Source organism: Gymnoscopelus microlampas (assembly GCF_963454915.1).
Source record: "Gymnoscopelus microlampas genome assembly, chromosome: 18".
Classification (NCBI taxonomy): domain Eukaryota; kingdom Metazoa; phylum Chordata; class Actinopteri; order Myctophiformes; family Myctophidae; genus Gymnoscopelus; species Gymnoscopelus microlampas.
In genome coordinates, this window is record NC_139955.1 from 34,665,392 (window position 1) to 34,688,881 (window position 23,490).

General features: G+C 45.4%; 1 protein-coding gene across 4 annotated transcripts in view; it reads right to left on the minus strand.

Moving 5' to 3' along the window:
• The window catches only part of dlg3 (discs, large homolog 3), a gene marked incomplete at its 5' end in the record, with an annotated part of 122,487 nt that overhangs the window by 36,373 nt on the left and 62,624 nt on the right, over positions 1–23,490 (minus strand). For 2 of the 4 annotated variants that reach the window (XM_084041895.1, XM_084041894.1), the window contains 8 exons: positions 2,482–2,598; positions 4,176–4,320; positions 6,446–6,590; positions 8,996–9,132; positions 11,114–11,283; positions 12,280–12,404; positions 15,244–15,294; positions 15,828–15,881. In XM_084041895.1, the coding sequence (XP_083898021.1) occupies positions 2,482–2,598; positions 4,176–4,320; positions 6,446–6,590; positions 8,996–9,132; positions 11,114–11,283; positions 12,280–12,404; positions 15,244–15,294; positions 15,828–15,881 (944 nt within the window). The remainder of the gene's footprint in view (positions 1–2,481; positions 2,599–4,175; positions 4,321–6,445; positions 6,591–8,995; positions 9,133–11,113; positions 11,284–12,279; positions 12,405–15,243; positions 15,295–15,827; positions 15,882–23,490) is intronic. The other 2 variants (XM_084041900.1, XM_084041896.1) reach the window with 1 other exon arrangement.

Sequence of the window (23,490 nt, forward strand, 5' to 3'; positions counted from 1 at the left end):
AGGTAGGTCTCTCCTCTCTCTGCCTGTCAGTCTGATGGAGCCGCTCCGCTCATCAGCCGTGACCTGGATGGGGCCCGTTGTCAGCCGTGATGTCACCGTATAGACGGCAGAGAGAGAGCAGACGTGACATACAGACCTACCGGGAGCATGCAGGTGCACGCGCGCACGTTAAGCGTGATGAATACCTAGCTGCGTCGCCTGCGTCGCGCACAGAAAACGGACGACCTACAAGCTCACAATGCGTTGCGGCCGCGACGCACTGTGAGCTTGTAGATCGGCTTTAGAGCGTTTGTCCATTTAAGTCTGCTGTACCGTGGTGCAACGTATACTGTACACCCTACAGTTTGTGCGTGCGTGTCATCATCTGTATTGCATTGCACATGTACACCTGTGTACAGTATACAGTATGTGGATAACATGTGTGTATGTGTGTGTGTGTGTGTGTGTGTGTGTGTGTGTGTGTGTGTGTGTGTGTGTGTGTGTGTGTGCGTGCGTGCGTGCGTGCGTGCGTGCGTGCGTGTGTGTCAGCACATCATGGCAGTGAACGTCTCAGTGTATCAGGGTGTTGTGATGGGCTGCCTGTGTGATGAAGGGGGCAGGATCCCGAGTGCATGGCCTGGTTTTTCGCTGTGCGCAGAATGAATCACGACAGCTGAAGGAATGTCCGCTGCTCCTCGCGTTGTTGGCCTGCGCCGTATGCAGCGGCCTCTCTCTCTCCCCAATACATTTTATGGTAACGGCTCAGACCCGCTGTTTATATTTACATGAGGAGGAATGATCAGCGGGCAGATCATTCCTGCGCGCATGAGCCACTCCCCCTCCCCAATAACGTCCCTTCATTTTAACGACCACAGACCTTCCCCAGCTAGGACATGCTTCTCTATAACACACACACACACACACACACACACACCACACACACACACACACACACACACACACACACACACACACACACACACACACACACACACACACACACACACACACACACACACACACAGATTGGCAGGTGTATACTGGCACCCTTACATGAACAACACAGACATAGCTGGCATGCACAACCATCACTCAGTCGCCTCAACTCAAGTCAGTTATACCTTACATAAATACGCTGGCACACACCCAGCCAGCATACAGGCATTCATCCATTACAAGGTAATTGAAATGAGAGAACACGTAAAAATAACGTAAACATATGACATAACAGCGACACCATGAAATCAAAAACACATGACAGAGAGCCACTGCTTGCACGTGACACATCTTAGTTGACGTTGCAAGCACAGATAGAGAGAGAGAGAGAGACAGAGAGAGAGAGAGAGAGAGATGGGGGGGGGGGGGGGGGAAAGCTGCTTGGCCAGCGATGCAGATTTGGAATTTAAGGGGGCTCGTGTGACAGATGGAGCGGAGCAGCTTGTGCAAGCGTGAAGCCCTTTCAGCCGTGCTCCTGTTGAGAGTGTGTTTGTGGGGAGCAGGTATGACGCTATATCTCGAACTGTCACTAACAGTGTGTGTGCAACTGTTTCACAATCACAGGTGAGACCAGATTGTTCAAATGTATGTCAGATGCTTAAGTGTTCAGTTTAACGTGGTCATAAATAAATCGAATAAAGGAAGACCAAAGCATATGACACACTTGCTCATTAAGCTCGCCTGGTCTAACAGCAGTTATGCTTTTGCTGTTATTTGTTTTTATTTTTCCTCATTGAAATGCAATGCTTTTTTTTTGCAAGCATTTCATAAACATTAAAAGCAGCATTAAAAGCAGCAACAACCATACATTACAAACAAACAAGGAAAGGTAGACATGTGGCAGACAGGGGCAGGGGGAACATTTCTACACTGCTAGTGGTTTTCAAACGTTTTGTACTCAAGGCACACGAATGAGCTCAAATCTCAAGGCACGATGATGAGGCGAGTTGAAAGTGCTTAAAATATATTTTAGGGTACGGAATTTGCCTCTGTATTGGGAATTGAGTGCTGATATACTAAATAATAATAACTTTAATAAATCATACATTTACGTTAATAAATCAAAGTTTTAAAGTTGTATATATTGCAATAATAATGTGTGGTTGTCCCTACAGTACATCCCAAGGCACACCTGCACACCAGTCTACCACATCTATCTGGAAGAAGGGCCTGTTTGACGACAAGTATTCTGTCAGCACAAATTTCAGCTCTCCTTCTCCTCCATGACCCCCCCCCCCCCCAGATTTCCTCCCCTCTTCTGCTTCTGTCGGTTGCTATCTTTCTCCTGTGCTCGTGTCAGAGATAATACATGCTCGGCCATGGCACGCTGGACAGCGGGCGAGGCAGATGAGCCCTGTCTCCCTTCCCTCGCACTGGCCTAACGGTCTGACGGCCAGCTCCAGATGCTGGGCTTGTGTGAGTGGGCTGAAGGTGGGGGGGGGCAGAGCAGGGGCACTAGAGAGGACAGTTAGCCAAGCGAGGCGCAATGGACTGGGTTAGTAGTACCTGCCAGAGAAGGGGAGAGGACCTTGGCACAAGGGAGCAGGGGCAGGACAGAAGTCTGTGTCCTGGGGCACCTTGCTGTCCCCAGGTTTGTGGATGACACTGTAAATGGGTTCAGCCCTGGTGGGGGGGTACAGAAATCACAGTGAATGGTGCAAGTGCAGGACATTTGGAACACGGCACACAGACACAGACACACACACACACACACACAGACACACACACACACACACACACACACACACACACACACACACACACACACACACACACACACACACACACACACACACACACACACACAGACAGACAGACAGACAGACAAATCAAATGCACATGCAAGGCATATGAACAGTGTGTGTACAAGGACAAAACAGGAGCACAGATCAAACCCAGAGAGTCACACAGTGACACACGCACGCACACACACACACACACAAAAGCATGCATGCACACGCACGCGCACACACACACACACACACACACACACACACACACACACACACACACACACACACACACACACACACACACACACACACACACACACACACACACACACACACACACACACACACACACACACACACACACACAGGAGGAATCCAGCCCCCTCCCCTAGAGCTGTGGATTAGACCTCTTTGGTGTTCAAGTCCTGCCTCTATGAATGCTGCTGCTGATCCAGTACTTGGACAGGAGTTCAAGGGTTAAAACACAGTCAAAACAAGGACGTGGGATGACAGAGGCTGCTTTGCTTTGAAGCATTTGGCCAGCATAGCCACCAAACACCGTCAGACTACCATATAATACAGTTGTGGCGTATGGTATTGTATTGTATTGTATGGTAATGCATTGTACAGAATACTCTGTCTACCACATCCGCGTTGCACTCAAAGGATGGCCAGTGTTTGCTTAGCTTCCTGTTACATTCCTGTCACCGTTATTGGCTGTTTCACCAGACACCATAGACACAGACAGTACAGAAACAACCGCAAAATAAAGAACTAAAACCATACTATATGTCACAACATTGATTGATCGATTGATTGATCAATTCATCTTGTTGTGAAAACAATATATATACAGGAATACAACTGTGTGGCATTATTAAGGACCAATGTGTAATATTATATACAGACTATCTGCAAGCAATCCATGCACTGTGTTCAGTGGCGTGCACAGACATTTTGAGGGGCAGGTGCACAAGTAAATTATACTTTTTTTTGTTTACTTGGTCTGCTCTTTTTTCCCTCTACACCTATACCTCTTTGCCAAAAATAGCCGATCTACAAGCCCACAACGCCTCGCAGCGCGAGGCGTTGTGGGCTTGTAGATCGGCTATTTTTGGCAAAAGTTCTCCTCAGAAAAGGGATGCTAGGTTTCGAGTGATTATGGTAAAAAGAAAAATTATATCACATAAAGATTTGGCGGACCCCCTGTAGTAACTCTGAGGACCCCCTAGGGGTCCCGGACCCCCTGTTGAAGACCCCTGCTGTAAACTGAAAAAAATATATATTTTTTATTTTTTTCAAAAGGGCACTTCTGGTCAAGAGGGCAAAGGGCAGGTGCTCTAGCTCCACCTAGAGTCTATCTGTGCACGTCCCTGACTGTGTTTGATCTAAACCCAATACAAACACTACCTTGTGTGAGTGGTGTTACAAACAATGGACAGTGGAGGAGCCAAGCCCTAGACTGACCTTGTGAAGTCTTCCTCTCCCAGCATGTGGCGGGGAACTGGGGAGTACCGGGACGGTGTCTGTTGGGGAGGCGGATATACAGGCTTGGGCTCCATTTGCCCCATGTAGTTGTGGCTGACGTGGTTGTCCACCATGGTGGGGAAGGCTGGGGGGAGGGCCAGACCAATAGAGGGAAACAAGGATGATTACAACACAGGTGAAAGACAACACACTCAGCACTGCTCTCTCCCCATGGCGTTAACCACTTAACCACTTAACCCCTATATGGTTGACCGGGATCCCTCGGGGCTTTATACTAGTGACTTTTCTGTTTTCGCGCTACATTAAATATATTCGATCGACAAACTCGTTGTGAGCTTGTTGATCTGCTGTTGTCGGTGACGGTTGCTGGAGCTTAAGTGGTTATATGGTCTATTTTATACTTATATTTTACATTTCTGAGTATTATGCTGTATATACTTATAGTTATATAAATTATATTATTTGAGCATGTCTATAATGACATGCCTAAACTAGAAAAAGATCTCCTCGGAGCACAGGTCTCCGCCAGGGCAGGTAGGTTGTTGTGGGCCAGCAAGGTTGATGGAATATGAAGAATCGGACAGATCCGTCTTGATCACATGACTATAGAGATAATGTGTACCGATTTGTGTGATTTGGACAAAATCTGTAGGAGTAATATAATCCTGGTGGCGCAATATTAGGGCAATGTCAAAAGGGTGGCATTTGTTCCTCAAAGTAGTGCGAATGTGCGTGCAAAGTGTCACCGCAATCGGACACTGCGTTCATGATTTGAGGCATTTTGTTCAAAACGGGCCACTCCTGCAAACCCTGATGGAATATGAAAAATCTGAAAGACCCGTTTCGTTTAATGACTATAGAGATACTGTGTACCCACACACACACACACACACACACACACACACACACACACACAGACGGACAGACAGACGGACAGGGTGCAAAACATAGTCTCTGCCACGCCTTTGGCGACACCAGTTTGAAAGTGGTTATTTTAGCGCCTTATACCTCGCATAGACTGCACGACATTCAAAGCCATCATATAGTGGTCAGATGCATGTGTAATGTCTGACAGACAGACAGACAGACACAGACAGACAGACAGACAGACAGACAGACAGACAGACAGACAGACAAAAGGATGAACCTTTTTGCACAATCAAACAAGCACCTGTGTCCACCTGTACTGTGGTCGCATTCACTTATGGTCTTTGAACCGCTAACACACAGTGAGCAAAACCTCGAGAAGGAACCCCGATTTGCCTCCATTCTGGGGCTTTGTCGGCAAGCGCCAAAAATGTCGGCGAGTGGATAATCGGTGCTAATATCTTGCAGTGTGAACTCGGCATTAGTTGACAAAAGCTATAATACAAATGTGCAGTCATCCTATACTGCTTTCTGTGTGTTTACATTTTCATACGGTCCAGGTTAGTGTGTCAAATACAATCACAAGGCTGGAAACCACCTCTTTCACTGTACAGATTTACATTCTTGTTGGGGGCAGCAGGGTATGACAAAACAAGCCTTTCAAATCCAGATCATGTGGGTCATACTTTCAAAACCGGCTTAAGTCTTCATTAAAGGGCTCGCCTCGGACCTTGCAACGGCAAGGAGGTCCAGTAAATGTAAAATGTACAGCAAGCTCCCACAGATAGCAAAGCGCCTGTGTGTGGATATTTCTGTGAGGCAGAAGATAGCTTTAGAACGTGGGCTCTTGTGAGCGGGTGGGATGTGAGAAACCATCCACGCACAGTGGGAGGTGGAGATCTGGGCTTGTTGTTGCAGTGGGCAAGAAGTACGTTTGTGTGTGTGTGTGTGTGTGTGTGTGTGTGTGTGTGTGTGTGTGTGTGTGTGTGTGTGTGTGTGTGTGTGTGTGTGTGTGTGTGTGTGTGTGTGTGCGTTGTGTGTGCATGCACACATTCAGGCATTCAGTTTGTGGGCATAGCAGGTTTGGAGGAGGGAACAGTGAGCCAGCAGCACCACTACTCATAAAAGCATTGTATAAAATCTGTGATGAAGATAAAAACAATTGCCAGTGTACTGAACCGCACCACAGACCTCTATTTATAATTCCTTACGCAGTGCAAGTTTTGTATCGCAGATTATAGTTTTGGTGGGGACTTGCCATGGAGATTTTGCTCATCGATGATTAGCGTTACAAACACACTGTAGTAGAACTGAAAAAAAATGTGTAACATTTGTACGACGAGAACCAACATGAAGGAGCAGAGGAAGCCGTAGATACGTACTGCTGGAGTAGTCCGGAGGGGCGTACATGTCGTTGAGATGCACGGGCCCTGGCTTGGCCACCTTGAGGTAGACCATGTCTGAGGTGTTCTTCAAGGCGGCCACCGCCTCCTCGTGACGCACGTCCTGCAGGATGATGTTGTTCACCTGAACAACAAATGGCAGGAGAACATATTAGGGTTGCAACAGTTAATCGAACTAATAGATTATCCTACATATAAATAAAGAAAACTCTGTCCGTCACTCACGGTTGAGCAATTGATCTCAACTTGCACACGACCATTGACCATTAGCAGATGCACAAAATGACGACGGACGTTTTTTAACTTTCCCAAAATGTAAGCTGTTTATTAGCGTTTTTGTGTCAACACCGGAGATTGGCAGTTCGGCCTATGGGATGCTTACACCCCTCTGTCATCATGGTTACAGCCCTGTAGTCTGGAGGAGGTAACGGGGTTTGTAGAGAATTTCTTTTACAGATGAGGTAGGTATTATACAGGTTGGTGTGCCGTGCAGTGTTGAGAAAGGTCAAGAGCAGTGACTAAACTCAGCTGTGGTAGTGATTTCTACCGCTGTATCTTTCTGCTAAATGGGTGTTGTACGAAAGTCTGAAACACCCATGTCACCTTTGTGTGTGTGTACGCCTAGTCCACGCCAAGTTCAGAATACAACGCGCTTCTGGTTGGTTGCCGCTTTGTCTCGTCGCCTAGCAGCAGCGGAAAACGTAGCTTTTTTCAACTTTGCAGCACTGCTTTTTGCTGGCTCTGCCTCCTGCCACAGCGGAGAAGGCAGCGGGCGCTTCTCTCCATAGAAAATGTATGGAACCTTTCCCAGAAAGTGGAAGCAGTACGGCTGCTGGTGTGCATTCGGCATGAGTCTCCCCACAGTGTTTCCTGGGAAATATTTTAATTCAAATGCACTATTGAAGTGCAGCATGACATGAGCATGTGATTATCGGGCTCATTCACTGTGCTGAGAGTGGCGTGATGGAGATGCAGTAATGTATGGCTGCAGCCATTCATAGCTTTTCAACAATGGCAGCACAGCTTAATTAATTTCCCTTCTATTTGATTTATGGAAGCCTTAAACACATCTAATATTTCTTTTAACAGCACTCTTTTTCCCTGGCAGGTGGTTCTTTTTTTATCTTCTGTGCCACGTGGCACAAATATGCCTGGGGAGTCACTCTGGAGATTGGGGCTGCGCAACAGCAGCGTATCCATCACACAACGCAGCAATTAACGCTGACGTGTGTTGCCTGCCTCCCTCTGCTCTGTGGCCGAAATGACAGAATGGGACACATGACCACACAATACAAAGAGAGGGGTGCATGTGAGTGTGTTTATTTCTCTTCAATGTTTTCAATAGGGCCAAAGAGCTACAGAGGACAATAAATTGACTCATGAACATTATTTTGGATATCGTCTTCATTTGCCCTTCGGCGAGGGGAGTGATAAAAGGACAGAGAGGGTTGATACTGCAAGCTTGCTGCTGTATCTTCCTTAGGGGTTATATGGCAAACAGCCCAGCTAAAGCGGCATTGCATGCTGAAATGTCAGAAAGCGACCTCGCTGCTTCAAGTACATTTGAAGAAACTCTGCCACCAAACACTGTTGCTCTGGTAAAATTCATGCCTGAGGAGACACTGCAGTTTATTCGGGCACAAAACAACCAAAATGGCCAGAATGGCGACCTTCCACGGTTCACAGAATGGCTATGTAATGGTTGAGGCTGGCAGCCAGCAGCACCTGCCGTATTTTCAACCAATTCCCTCCCCACACTGTCGAGGGAATCCCAGCAGGATTTTTTCTTGCCAGAACGTGTCCCCGTTGACAGTAATGTTATTCTATTAAGTAATTTAAAGTGTTGACGAAATGCTATATTCTCATCGTCTTTGTGAATAAATTAGGCTATGAGTATGTGATGAACAAATTATGACGCAGCATTGGTCGTTGGACAAGTTGGATATGCTTGAGCAAAGATGAAAGATGAATAAAATATGAGTATATACTAACAGTGTATACATACTCTATATATATATATACTGTATATATATATATATATCGTATCTGTCGGGTGGAAACCTCATATGTCTTTCTTTCATAGATTCTATGATCTTGCTTTTAACTGATCTCCTTTTAATCTGTCCCCCCACCCCACACACACTTTTTCACTGTTTTGTATTTTTCTCTTGTCTAGATCTTAACTTACTGTTTTGTTTAACTTTTGTTTTTTAAGGTGAATGTAAAGCACTTTGAACTGCATTTATGTCTGAAAGGTGCTCTATAAATAAAGATTATTATATGTCCAAAACTGTTACTTTTCATGATTCAAATTCAAAAACAGCAAAAGTAGAAGATAGACAAGGTCAAAGAGCTTTTGATGCTTTTGTGTGACGCTGTAGTATGATCAAGTAGGGCGTTAATTAAAAAAAAACACACAAAAAGTTAGAATATGGAGATACAGGTAGGAGGTTTCTGCCCAACAACAACGATATATATATATATAATATATGATGAATATTTGGCTGAGACAGAGAGACAAGCTCGTACAGCTAGCAGGCGGTCTCCGGTCTGCAGTCGTCCATCTTTCTGGGCGGCTCCTCCCTCAATGATCTTGGTGATGTAGATGCTGTTGTCTCCGGGGATGTGCTGGTTGCCAATCCCTCCGGCGATGCTGAAGCCAAGCCCTGGCAGAGTGATGCACGCAAGCAGGGTTAAAACACTGGCACTGCACTTCACAGTCACTTGATGCACTGATTTATTTCACACATTTTAACCACATTAACCCCTGGGGTCCCTATTTTGGGTATATTTTTCTAAATCCACATCTGCACATTTTCCAAGTTTTCAATTTATTTTTGTATTTTTACACAAATATCAAGAATATCGATAGATCTACGAGCTCACAACACCCCACAATGTGACCGGCTGTGAGCTTGTACGTCTATTTGTCATACGATGAAGTATATAGGGCTTAAGTGGTTAACTGGGTGCCATATCTGTTTCTGCCTTATTGTGTTGACTGGCTGACTTGTTACACGTTCAATTTGCAGTTTAGCAAAGCCTTTTTTCTGTATCTTTTTTTCAAATGTTTGCCTTTTCTCCTAATTATGCTATGTCATTATGCCAATTGTTAACTCGCCCATGTAGTCCCTGTCATTGCTAACCCCGACTGTTTGGTCTTTAGACAACCACGTCTCCATGTCTACACATGGAGTTGCCAGCCGCTTCTTTTCACCTGACAGTGGGGAGTTTCATCGGGAGAGTGTAACGGGCGTGGAGGAACACGCTATCTCTCCCACTTCTGCTCCCTGCTGAACAGACGCCCTTGAACAACCTGTAGGAGTCGCTAGTGAACCGACAGAGATCGCCCTCCCCTGTTGGCTTTCCAACCATGAACACGGCATTGGCGTTCGTTGGAGCGTTGGAGCGTGCGGCCAAGCAGGAGGCACCGTGGAGGAGTTGAACCCCATCTCCACGGTGGTGGTCAGGAACCTTACCTCTGTGCCAACCAAACCAGTCACCCCCGCAAAGGCTGTGTTCTTTAATAAACATTCTAAAGATGTAATGCTGCCTTCACACAAGTGGTGACAAAGCAACAGGCTACAAGTCCTTTTCAATGGAAGCCAGCGAACCTATAAACTGACATGACACTAGTCGCTGGCGGACATGATGCACTACAAATACATAATTTTCAGCACTCCAATGACGCAGTGAAGCATCATAGAATTATACTGTATGTTTTGGTTTCACCATTTCCACTCCCCTTCTCTTTGCCCACAATTCCTGCTCCATTTCGAGGAATGGAAGAAAAATATATTCTCGCTGTTAAGAGTAGTTCACCCCAAAAAAAATCGATTAGTCACCCCATGGAGACTTGAATTTGTGGATTTTTTTTTGTTTTTGTCGCATTCCTAAGTCAATAATTTGATGACCGGCAGCGGTTCCACAAAGGAGACTCTTTGTGTCTCCTACCGGAACCGCTGCTGGTCATCAAATGATTGGCTTAGGAATGCAACAAAAATAGACAAAAGTCATTTTGGGGGTGAACTATCCCTTTTAGCAATTCCCGGTGCTATTCATTATTATTATTTATTACATTATTATTTATTGTGCTACCCTTTTCATTTACGCCGCTAGTGTGAAGGAAGCATAATATTGTATTCATCTGCATGGAAGACATCAATGTATGATGAACAGATTTACAGACAGGTCATCATTTCTGTGGAATGACTGTCAACAAAGAACATCTGTCTCTTAGCACATGCAATCATGACATACACTATAAGTGACGTGGTATGAGCTTGTAGATCTGGTGTTAATCAATATCCAAAATATAAATGGATAAAGTGGTTAAAATGATTGTGATGCTACATTAACTACTTTGGCTGGGGACCCCACTTTGAGAACCAATGGTTTAATGGCAGAGAGTAACTAATGCTTTAACAGGTTAATGTCAGAGAGTAAATAATTCCTGAACAGATTTAATTGCAGGGTTTGTTCCTCTCTCTCTCTCTCTCTCTCTCTCTCTCTCTCTCTCTCTCTCTCTCTCTCTCTCTCTCTCTCTCTCTCTCTCTCTCTCTCTCTCTCTCTCTCTCTCTCTCTCTCTCTCTCTCTCTCTCTCTCTCTCTCTCTCTCTCTCTCTCTCTCTCTCTCTCTCTCTCTGACCTTTGGGTCCCTTGAGCAGGTTGACCTCCAGGATGGTCTCGGGTGGAGCCTGTCTTCTCCTGACCAGCAGCCGCACCACGGGCCCCGCCTCCTTCAGGGCCTCCACCGCCCGGCTGTGGACCACCTCCGACACGTCCACCTCGTTCACGCGCAGCACGCAGTCGTTCACCCTGAGGAGGTGGAGAGAGAGAGAGAGGGGGGGGGGGGGAGAAGAGAGAGAGAGCTTTTAACACACAGCGCTGCATGGAGCACCAATGTACGCCGCCATGTCCGTCAATGCAATGTCAATTGCTAATTGCTTGTGCGCGGGCAGGCAGAGTCGCCCTAATGTGAGCAAACCACACATACTGTACACACACACACACACACACACACACACACACACACACATCCAAGGCCAACATATACTGTACAGAAAGCTCGAAAGCACATTGAAAAGCACTCAAGATCATAATTTTGCATGTGTCAGGCTTTGGTTTTCCAGTGACTGTGTAACTTTGAGGAAACACACCTGCATGCACGCACACACGCACGTGCACACACGCACGTGCACACACGCACGTGTGCACACACACACACACACACACACACACACACACACACACACACACACACACACACACACACACACACACACACACACACACACAAACACACACACACAAAGCCTGGGGCCATTGGGCTGTAGAAGCTCTACCCCCCACTCAGTGCCTGGCAGGACACAGTGGTACAGTAGTGGTGAGCAGAGCCCGATTTATACTTCGCCGCATGACGTATAAATCAAGCTTAAAGGTGAGGGTAGAGGTGTAGCAGTAGTAGTCGTGCAACAGAACTAATTGATTTAATTGATCTTTTTCTATATCATTTTTTGGGGGGCATTTTTCTGCATTTATTTCAATAGTACAGTGGGAATCGAACCCAGGACTCGCTGTCAGGCTGCATCAGAGCCTATATGTGGTATGCGCCTTAACAACAAGGCCATCGGCACTCCCAATGGGTTATTTAAAAAATAAATCAACCTGGTTTGCTAGTGACTTTGTAGGCACTTAATTGTTTTCTTTGCATTCTACATACATGAGCATTTACCCCGTCGTTTGTTGACTTCGATGTTGCTCTGGAAGAGAGCGTGTGCTAAATGCCGACATGTAAATTGTCCCCGTACTTACCCCAGCCTCCCGTCCATAGCCGCTGCACCTCCAGGTATAATCTTGGTGATGAAGATCCCTGGGTCATCGGGGATGTGTGGATTGTCCATTCCCCCAGCGATGCTGAAGCCCAGGCCAGAGTTCCCCTGCACACAGCGGGCCAGGTTATATTCAGCATTAACGATAAAACCAGAGTGGAGTGCGCACACACACACACGCGCGCACACACACACACACACACACACACACACACACACACACACACACACACACACACACACACACACACACACACACACACACACGCACACACACACACACACACACACACACACACACACACACACACACACACACACACACACACACACACCTTGCCTTTCTCTTGCTTTATTGAGTGCACAGGTACAAATAACACACGCACGCGCGCGCAGCGCCGCGCCGCGCACCAATAAGTGAGTGATGGAGTCAGCTCCTCTCTCTCAGTCAGCACAGACTCAAGGTCAGTGGGATATGGCTCTTAAGTGTATTGGCAACTCGGGGGACCATGTGATCCGCTGCAGTCGGCCTGGGCGCACGTCTCTAGGCATTTTTTTGATGTCCACCTTTGTGAAACACGTGCGTGTACTCAAGTGACATGTGACAAATGATAGTGTGTATATATATATATATATACAGTATATATATATATATATATATATATATATATATATATATATATATATATATTCCATTAGACCAGTGATTCTCAACCATTTTAATTTCAAGGACCCCCAGTTTAACATGCATTAGGCTACAGACCCCCATTTAATGGCATTTCTATCTCTGGGGCCCCAATTTATATTATAAAATCAATGTTAAGTTAACCAAATGGACCCGTTAGGGTCCATTTGGTTCCATTTGTACATTCTCAGAGTTACAGACCCATAAGGGTCCATTTGGTTCCTATCCATCATTTAGCTGGGGACCCCCTGGAACTCCCTCAAGGACCACTGGTGGTCCCCGGACCACTGGTTGAAAACCACTGCATTAGACGAGGGCACTCCATTCAAAACGTCACGCACACTGCATCAACCCACTGAAAGGCAGATATGCCTTTCAGTGGATTTATTATGATCATAAGCAAAGATGAGCAGAGAAGCCATTTCTGTTGGGTGGTACAGAACAGCGCTCCTCACCGCTCGCTGCACACTATATAGACGTCTCGGCCTGTCTATCTCTTTGTTCTCGCTTCCCTCCAATGACAGAGGAACCCATGTGAATCCAGCAGGGCCTGGCTGGGAGGACTGCTGCCTCTGACAGCCGTGGCCACAGAGAGACAGGCACCAAACAAGACAGCTGAGAAAAGACTTCACTTTATTATTTTCTATAATTAATGAGCAACGGTCGCTACAAATTAGGACAGAGGGAGGCTGAGGCCTCCCAGGGTGTCGCTCTGGAGCCAAAAAAAACGGAGCGTGCGCAGCGGCCGACCAGAGACCACCGAATGTTCCCCACCCCACCGCAAAGAAATCTGCCTTTTATTGATAGATTTTAAGTGAAGTTGGACAGGAAGGAGGGAGAGAGACGGATGGGAAGAGACACGCAGCAAAGGTCGCCGAGAACGGGACTCGAACCCGCGACACGCTGTCAGGCTACTTTAGAGCCTATAGGTGCCTGGACCGACCGCAGTCCGGGCCAGCCCACCGCAGACCTTTTAAATGTGTGATCTTTACTTAGCGTATATGTACTGTAAGGCCTCTTGCATAAACAAATGCCTTTCAAAGTAAGGGGGGGAGAGATGCTTGGCATCTGTCATGGGGGTCTAAATTCATATCGTCGCTGTCAGGGCAGAAACCTCCTATGTCCATATTTTAACTTTTTGTGTTTTTTCGTAAATTAACACCCCTACTTGATCATACAACAGCATCACACAAAAGCATCAAAAGTAGCAGATCCGCAAGCTCGAAGCTTGTAGATCTGCTACTTTTGCTCCTTTTGAATTTGAATCCTGAAAAGTAACAGTTTCGGACATACGAGGTGTCCACCCGACAGAGACAATATATATATATACTGTATTTATGAGTGGAAATGATGAAAGCGGGAATGTGCTGTGTGTGTATAGTGCCGTGCTATGGGCTCAGCCCTGCCACTGACAAGTGCAACGCAACCTCCTGAACAATTGAACAGGACGGCACTTTACATTTATGGTGCCCGCTGATGACATGTGCAGCAGGCGGCATTATGTAAAAAGCTACGCTTCATTAGCATGATTCCATGCTCTGGTGCTCATTGTATAGTAACTCACATGAGGTGCAATACAAGGCCGTTCAGTGACATGATGTCATAGCTATAGCCTCTGTCTGAGCACACACAATGACTTACACAATACTCGCATAACATCACAGACATTAAGCAAGCAATTGCCATGGTTTCAATGAGAGGGGCTCACTCTGTCTAAGACAGTAGTTCTCAAACGTTTTTTTTTGTCAAGGACCCCCAAATTGAATGTATTTGGCCACGGACACCCATCAGAAGATATTTTGTGCCAGAAACCCCCATACAAGATTTGTGTTGTTAAAATGTTTGGAAAATATTCCAATTTCTTTTTCAATTTTTTTCCTTCTAAATAGCTCACCTCGCAACACGTTGGGAGGTTGTAGATCGGCTATTTTCAAATAGCTAATGTATGGGGTTAAAGTGGTTACACTTGATACACATTTCGCTGGCGACCCACTGGAACCCCCCCACGGACCCCTTGGGGTCCCCAGCCCCCCTTTTGGGAACCACTAACTTATGCAATACTCACATAACATTACAGACAAAGCAATTGCCATGGTTTCAATAAGAGGGGCACACTCTGTCTAAGAAAACAGAGCTGCTTACTGCCACCTAGTGGACACATCCATTGGTCAGAAAAATGCATTCAAATGCAGCACAGGTGACAAAACACAGGAGAGAAGCAACATTTGAGAAAAATGTCTGCAAAGAAATGGTGGAACTCACCCTCTCCAAGATGATCTCTTCATATTTATACATCCCATCACTGCCGTTTACCTGTCAAAACAAAAAGGTTTGTTACATCACATGTCCAAGAAAATACATCCAAGAAAATATAGAACATTATCTTCTAGCCACCATACATTAATAACATCCCACATAATATAAAATATATGTATATGTACTGTATACTGAACAAAGTAAAACAGTGTCATGGCCAAAGACCATACGCATTCCACAAGATTATTTGAAGAACTAAAAATACCATCGTGATTTTTTTCCCTCTGCTAGCCTCCAAATCAAAAAGCACAGCGTCAGCCCTATGCTAGCTGTGACTATACACCATGGCACTAAATGCATAACTGCAGCATATTCATTGCCCACAAACAGCCAGGGTCAATAGGATAATGGCTGTTAGTCCACATGGCAAACGGCATGCTGCTACCGTGAAGCTATTTCATCCACACAAAGACAGAGAGAGATAGAGGGTGAGATGTGGAGGAAAAAAGACACAGAGAGAGTGAGCGAGGGAGACAGAGTGAGAGCGAGAGCGAGAGAGACATGGAGAGAGCGAGAGAGCAGATACTTACATAAGGGCCTGCATCTAGTGAGTCTGCGTTCACAATAATGGGGGGAGGGTTGGCCTGCGAAGATGAAGAGATACACATTACCTCAGAGTGTGTGTGTGTGTGTGTGTGTGTGTGTGTGTGTGTGTGTGTGTGTGTGTGTGTGTGTGTGTGTGTGTGTGTGTGTGTGTGTGTGTGAGGCTGGCAGCTCGCAGACATACGCAGTGCACACATTATCAGTCAGGAGCCAGTGAATGGATGCCATGGGAACAGTCAGTGTGTGTGTGTGTGTGTGTGTGTGTGTGTGTGTGTGTGTGTGTGTGTGTGTGTGTGTGTGTGTGTGTGTGTGTGTGTGTGTGTGTGTGTGTGTGTGTGTGTGTGTGTGTGTGTGTGTGTGTGTGCCTCTCTGTGGGGCCAGGAATCATGGCTACTGTAAATGTGATGACTGAGAATGAGGACTCAGGACAGAGAGACTGTGGCTTATTACGGTCGGTAGCCGGACATCCACGTGACAAAACACCTTTAATAGGCCTGTCACGATTATGCCATTTTACTTGACGATGAATTGTCATACAAATAATTGCGATTCACTATTGAATTGTGTCTTTGTCGTTGAACACTGTCCGGAACATACTGTACTATGAATACAAACTACATTTATGTTTGGCTTTTAGGCTTTGAAGTTGCACAGGGCAGATATGAAAAATAACATAAATATACAAAGAAATGACTGACATATTTAATAACTTTGTACTATGCGATTCGGTGATTATGTAATAATTGTGACAGACCTATTAGAAGCCGAACAACAATAAGTTTTACTCTTATATGTACTTGTACACAAGATGTAATAATAAAACACAACCTTGAACCTTGAACCTTGCAGTACAACACATTTTGTTCCGTGTAATTATCCCCACCCTGCTGTCATTGCACACACGCACACGCCCTACAAATGACAGCGTGCAATGCAGGTCCGTCAATGACATGTGTGGCTTTAGTGCTAGAGTGACAATCAGCAGTGACTATCGTCTGAAATAAATATTGTTGTTTTGTTGTTGTCGGTCAGAAACCTCTTATCTCCATATTCTAACTTTGCAACAATGTGTAAGACTGTGTAAGACTGCGTAACACTGTGTAACACTGCGGGTGTGGCCATAGCTGAGTGGTTAGTGAGCCTGCCTGGGAAGCCATGCCAGGCCAGGCCAGCAATATGTCAATGTGTTGTCCCTGAGCAAGACTCTTAACCCCTAATTGCTCCCCGAGTGCCGTAGAATGCCGTAGAAGTAAAAAATACCTCAAAATTGTACTTGAGTACAGACAGTACTGGAGTAAATGTAGTTAGTTACTTTGCACCACTGGTGTGTGGCTGTCTGTCTTGTTACTCATCGTGAGGAAGCTATGTGCCTCCGTCCGTATTGATCACAAAGGAGCTGTGTGGGTGAGGGGATGCTGACGACGCTGCTAAGGGACCTGCGCTCTGGCTCAAGGTCTACCATGTACCATAGAACAGTGGTTCTCAACCTGTGTTTTTTTTTTTTTTTTGTTGGGTGGGGGGGACTTTAAGGACTTTTAAGCCGAATTTAATACCTAAAAAAATTTAAAAAAAGAAAGAAAAGAAAAAAGACCATTGCAGCATCAAAGGTAATCAACAAACTATACTATAAACACTGAAACATTGGCCAGATTGTCAAATAATATAAGAAAGAGGCAAAACATTTTTAAATATCCGATCTACAAGCTCACAGTAGATCTGCTATTTTCACAATAAATTTTCATCTGTGGAACCGAGTCAAACTAAATTGAATGCCTGAACTCCTACAATTCAAAGTGCTTATCAGGGTTAGGGGTTAGTTCAAATATGATTATTTTGGGGGGTCGCTGCCTAAAAAGCTTGAGAACCACTGCATAGAAGAGTCACAAGCTTCCATCCAATCCCTCCCCTCCTTGCCTTCGTCAAACTGCCCTTCTGTATTCACATATTGCCTGCCTGTGTCTGTTTGGGGCCGGCTCTCACAGAGAAGCCTCAAATATTGATTCCCATTGATTCCAAAACCCACCCACTACAACCCCCTCAAGCATCGGCACGCACACAAACGGTGACGGCACACATGTATTGTCCGTGTCATGCGATAGCGTCCGCGAGCTGCGACATCGCACTGCTACCGTAAACACAGCACATCTGTGCAATGTGTGTGTCTTTGCGGGTATGGCTGACGTCTGCCTTTGAGGCGCAGACTCTGAATCACTGCAGATAGAAAAGCATTTCTCCATGCTGTTCCCTAATCCTCCACCCTTCCACTAGTTAAGTAAAAAAAAAATGTAGTTTACAAAGAATTTGGCCTTGGCCTTTAAGTGCTGAGAATGACTCACTTTTCCACCAATTCTGTGATGGTACATCACAGAATTGGACAGAACATCGCAGAACACAGAACATCGCAGAACACAGAGCTCGGTAAGTGTCTAAATGATGAATACACACGCGGCTTGTTTGAGCACCGCTCAATCATACCCAAAGGAGGCTACAGCACGTTTGTTGCTCAGCTCTCATGAGACAAAAGTGTGTTGGTCTCCAATCATTTTCAAACGCACACTTGAAAGATCTGATTCCTTTCATCAGAATCACTCATCGGTGATCAAGCTGTGCATCTCCCTGGCATCACATTATCTTTCCAATGCTTTGTAAATGTCATCCAACACAACACGCGCGCCGTGGCAACTGAGGCCGCAATTTAGATGTCCGGCGAACAAGGGCCTCGGACATGGGCTCTGTAGTTATGCTCTATGACTGTAGACAGCTGTGAACCCCCCGCCCCCATCCCCCCAGTCAGCACAATCAGGCCTTGGTTGTAATCTGCATATGGACTAACAGATGCTCACGACAGTGCTGCTGGTGTGTGCACGTTCCTCCCTGCGCCAGAGATGATAACACTTTCCTGCTTGACTCGTCTTTTGTCCTCAAAAGTGCTAACGTGCCAACCAGACTACGGCATGTCTTGTCCCGCGAGTGCGAAGAAGGGCAACAAAAAAGGGCTTGGTTAGCTTCACGTTCTAGAACCCTTGTTTTACAAGTCCATCATGGGGCCACCACATCCACAGCAATGATAGGCCCATACTTTAAAGATGTAATCGTCCCCACCCACCACAACACACACACGTCACGCACACACAGGCGAAATCTATCATACAGTATGCGTCGCAGTGTCCCTGAGCAAGACTCTTAACCCCTAACTGCTCCCCGGGTGCTGTATTAATAGCGCCACTGCTCCTAATAGTTAGCATGGGGAATATAAATGCAGAGGACATATTTCATTTACTATACGTGAGGCAAACACAAAGGAGGGAGCGCACACCTGTGCTGATGAGGTGCTGACCACGGCAGGTAATAATGCTGAGATGGATGAGGCCGCACAACTCTTAGCCACGATGCAAAAATGTATTAAAAGGTACAGGAAACCGACATTTGTCTGCCTCAGGGTTTGTGCAAATGCACAAATGTACAGCGACAAATACCTCAACAACATTACAACAACATTCAATTATTAAAGAGCAGCTGTGTGCAGAGGTGTGCGAAGCGAGGCCCACAGGTAATAGAGGGCACTTCACTGACCCTCTCTGACGGATCCAAAGCCTAAAGCTACTGAATCGTCTGCCGCTGTGAGACCACACGTGACGAACACACCAGTGATGGTGTCGAGCCACCGTAGTTTAGTGCTTATTGTAACAGTAATAGGTATTGGCTGAACTGTGCTATGAGACGTGCTACGGTATCATGATGTGTACAGGTTCAAGACAATAAAAGCGCTGGTTGTATAAAAACGGCAACATTATCCCAGTATTGGATTACAGTGTAATCCAAGTATCCGTTATCTCACGTAAACAAGCCAACATAAAGCGTATAGTGGAAGATTAATCTCGGTGTGTGTAATCTTTTTTTAAACAACTCCAACAGGGGAGAGTGTTGTATGTTCATACTGTACAGGGGGTTTAGCAAGAGAAGAGATTTGAGATTATGATGATTACGCTATTTTCCAATTTACGCAACGTCACTGGAATTATTGTTTTCATAATATAACATGTATTAAATAGGTTATTATAAGCCAGTGGTTCCCAAACAGTGGGTCGGGACCCATTTGTGAGTCGCGGGTCCATTTTTATGGGTCGCGACTAAATATCCCCTTAATTCTTTTAATTTCCTACATTTAGTTTTTCATCATAAAAATGTAATAAAGAAATCAGACATTTTTCAAAATAATTTCATAAATAAATGCCAAAAATCAAAGAAATTCCATAAATTCGAAAACAAATGTTTAAGAAGTCGTGAAAATAGCTTGTAGATCTGCTATTTTCACTAGTTTGGGTCACGGGGGGAGTCATAGAATTCCCATTTTGGGCCTCGAGCTAAAGTGTTTGTGAACCAGCGCTATATGCTATGAGAGTTACAGCATAATGTGGCGCCGTGTACTACTGCAACGGCTTTAGTTAAGGACACATTTACTACACCAAGCCACATGGGGAGAAACCCAGCAACCTTTCAATATTCCCTTACCCTTCCTTCTAGGCCAACCCCACTACCCAGGAGAGATGGGAAAGCTGATAGCAGACATGGGGTCTGCACTTACTGTAGAGCCAGAGTAGGGACACTGAGCTATTAAGAGGCCATGACATGATAGCAGGAAGTGTCGCCCAAAACAGAGGCCTATACAGTGAATTCACCAGTGGTGTAAAGTAACTACACTAAGTACTCAAGTACTGTACTCAAGTGCAATTTTTAGGTATTTTTTACTTTCTCCAGTATTTACAATTTTACAATACTTTTACTTCTACCCCACTACATCTCAGAGGAAAATATTGTGCTTTTTACTCCACTACAATTATATGAAAACTTTAGTTACTAGTTACTTTGTAGATTTTGATTATTATTACAAAACACACTAAACACTTCAGCCGTGTATACTGTATATTTTGGCCATTTGAAAATAGCAAATCTACAAACTCACAATGAGCAATGTGAGCTTGTAGATCGGCTATTTTCAACAGATTTCTTTAGCACATGTTGAACTTGTGAAATGGGACATTCTGCACAATGAGTACTTTTACTTTTGGTTCTTAAAGTACATTTTGATGCCGACACTTTTGTACGTTTACTCGAGCACATTTTTAATACGGGACTTCCACTCGTAACGGAGTATATCCACAGAGCAGTATTGATACTTTAACTCAAGTAAAACATGCAAGTACTTCTTCCACCACTGGAATTCACCGCTAACCTGCCACAGCTATGCAGACTGGGGATAACAGGGGTCAGTGCCATCTGCCACATTAGTGGAACAGAGCTATCCCTTTAATATCAACCCAGGAAGAAATATGCACCGTCGATGTTAAAAGTTATGTCTATGGGGAGCAGGTGAACGTGGCTCGGGCATTTACATATCGCTTAAAATAATGAGGTGGGGTGAGAGAGCCTCCTTCAGTACAGCGGGTTGTGTGGGTTATGGTCATACAGTAGGAGTCAATAGTGACCGAGGGGCATGGCCAGCATTAAACAAATCTACATAAGATTATCGTGAAATCCCTTAATTTCCTTTTAATTCTAAACACTAATCATCATGGAAGTTCTGTTTTCCCAGCCAGCTGTTGCTGTTCAATTCTGTCCAGCTGCAATGCAGGGCTCTTTCAGTGTGGGCGCACACGCGCACGTGCACACGCGCACACGCACACGCACACGCACACACACACACACACACACACACACACACACACACATGGACGCAGACTCTCTAGGCTTCTTTCCCAGCAAAGGGTCATTACTACAGTCCCCGCTGACCGGCCAGAAGTGACAAAAGCCCAGTCAGTCTGCAATCCTTCCTATCTTCCCTCTGCCTCTCTGCATTCATACATCTGCTCGCAATCACTCTCCATAATTCCCATCAATCGAACCGCTCATCTAATCCTTCGGTCCATTCACGTTGGAATACTATCCGTGTCCATCTGCCTCCGTCTCTTGGCGTCACAAAAAGGATAACGTACTGTATATTATCGCGTCCCCACAGGGCTACTGCATCTCAGAAATGTTTGGCTGTGGACCCTTGGGACTGTAATGCTACAATAAAGGCTCTTGCGCTGAACCTCTGGCAGCGAGCGCGGGGCGGCACAGGCGCCGTCCAAATTGTTAAATAATCAATGCGTTTCCCATGGCAACCCGGCGCTTTGCACCGTATTGGCTGGCAGCAGCCTCTCAGGGCTCTTGCTGCAGTTTATGCGGCTCCTCTCTCGCCGTGCACATGATGCCTGGCCTGGTTGGCCACGGCCCCAGCACCCGCCTGACCAACATCACACATATGTCGTCGCTGTCGGGCAGAAACCTTGTATCTCCATATTTTAACTTTATTATTTTATGTTATGTTTTCTTTTTCATAAAATGAATGCCCTACTTCATCACACAAGAGTGTCGCACAAAGTTGTGAAAATAGCCGATCTACAAGCTCACAGTGCATCGCGTTGTGAGCTTGTAGATTGGCTATTTTCACTAACAATAATAAAAAGGTGCGGTTTTGGACATGATATGAGGTTTTCACCCGACAGCGAGGAGTATCTCAAATGAAGGTGCAGTGAAGACATAATGTCAGGTGACAGCTACGCCAAGTGAAAGGTACTGCCACCATGGCTTTAAGGAAACAGATTATGCATCTATTATGATACTGTACGTCTGTATTTGCAGGTCATACATGCATTTACAACTTCCCGCCTAGATTATTGCAATGGTCTTTACACCTATCTAACCCACAAGTCCATCTCTCGCCTGTTCAAAATGCTGCTGCCAGGCTTCTGACCAACACAAAAAAAACTGTGCGCATATCACCCATGTATGGCAACTCTCCACTGGCTTCCTGTTGTTTTTAGAATTGATTTTAAGATACTTTTATTAACGTTTAAAGCTCTAAATGGTCCCCCCCCCCCCCCCAGTATATTACCAACCTGCTGCCTCCCTATAAGCCTCCCCGCAGCCTGAGATTCCCAGAACGGCTATGGAACGCCCTACCCTTGGCAATCGAAAAAGCCAATTCTGTGTAATCTTTTAAGTCACTTCTGAAAACACATCTGTTCAGGAAAGCCTTCCCCTAGATCATCTCATTTGCTTGTATTATCTCATTTGATTTATACATTTTATGCTCCAATTGCTGTTCAGCACTTTGCAACTTATTATTATGTAAGACATGTGACATGTGATTCTTGGGTCACTTAGGGAGGCTTTGTTCAAACTGGCAGGCAAATAGGACTGACTGTGTCCACACTGTTATTTGCAAGTGATCAGATGGGATTAGTGTATTCAGACATCCTAGAGCTAGACCTATCGGCATCGGTGTGGCAAAGGCGTAACGACATACATACAGTAGGTGTGCATAATGCTTAACTTATCGTCTCCGTCGGGTGGAAACCTCATATGTCCAGGATTCAAATTCAGAAGTAGCAGATCGACAAGCTTGTCGATCTTTGCTATTTTTTAATTTGAATCCAGAAAAGTAACAGTTTTGGACATATGAGGTTTCCACCCGACAGAGACGATATATAAACCCTGGAGATGCTGACAGGACAATAACCCCTCCACAAACAGTACACAGTACACAGTACACACACCATACATACTCCCCACTCCCTCTCTTCCTCAGCAAAAACGTTTTCACAT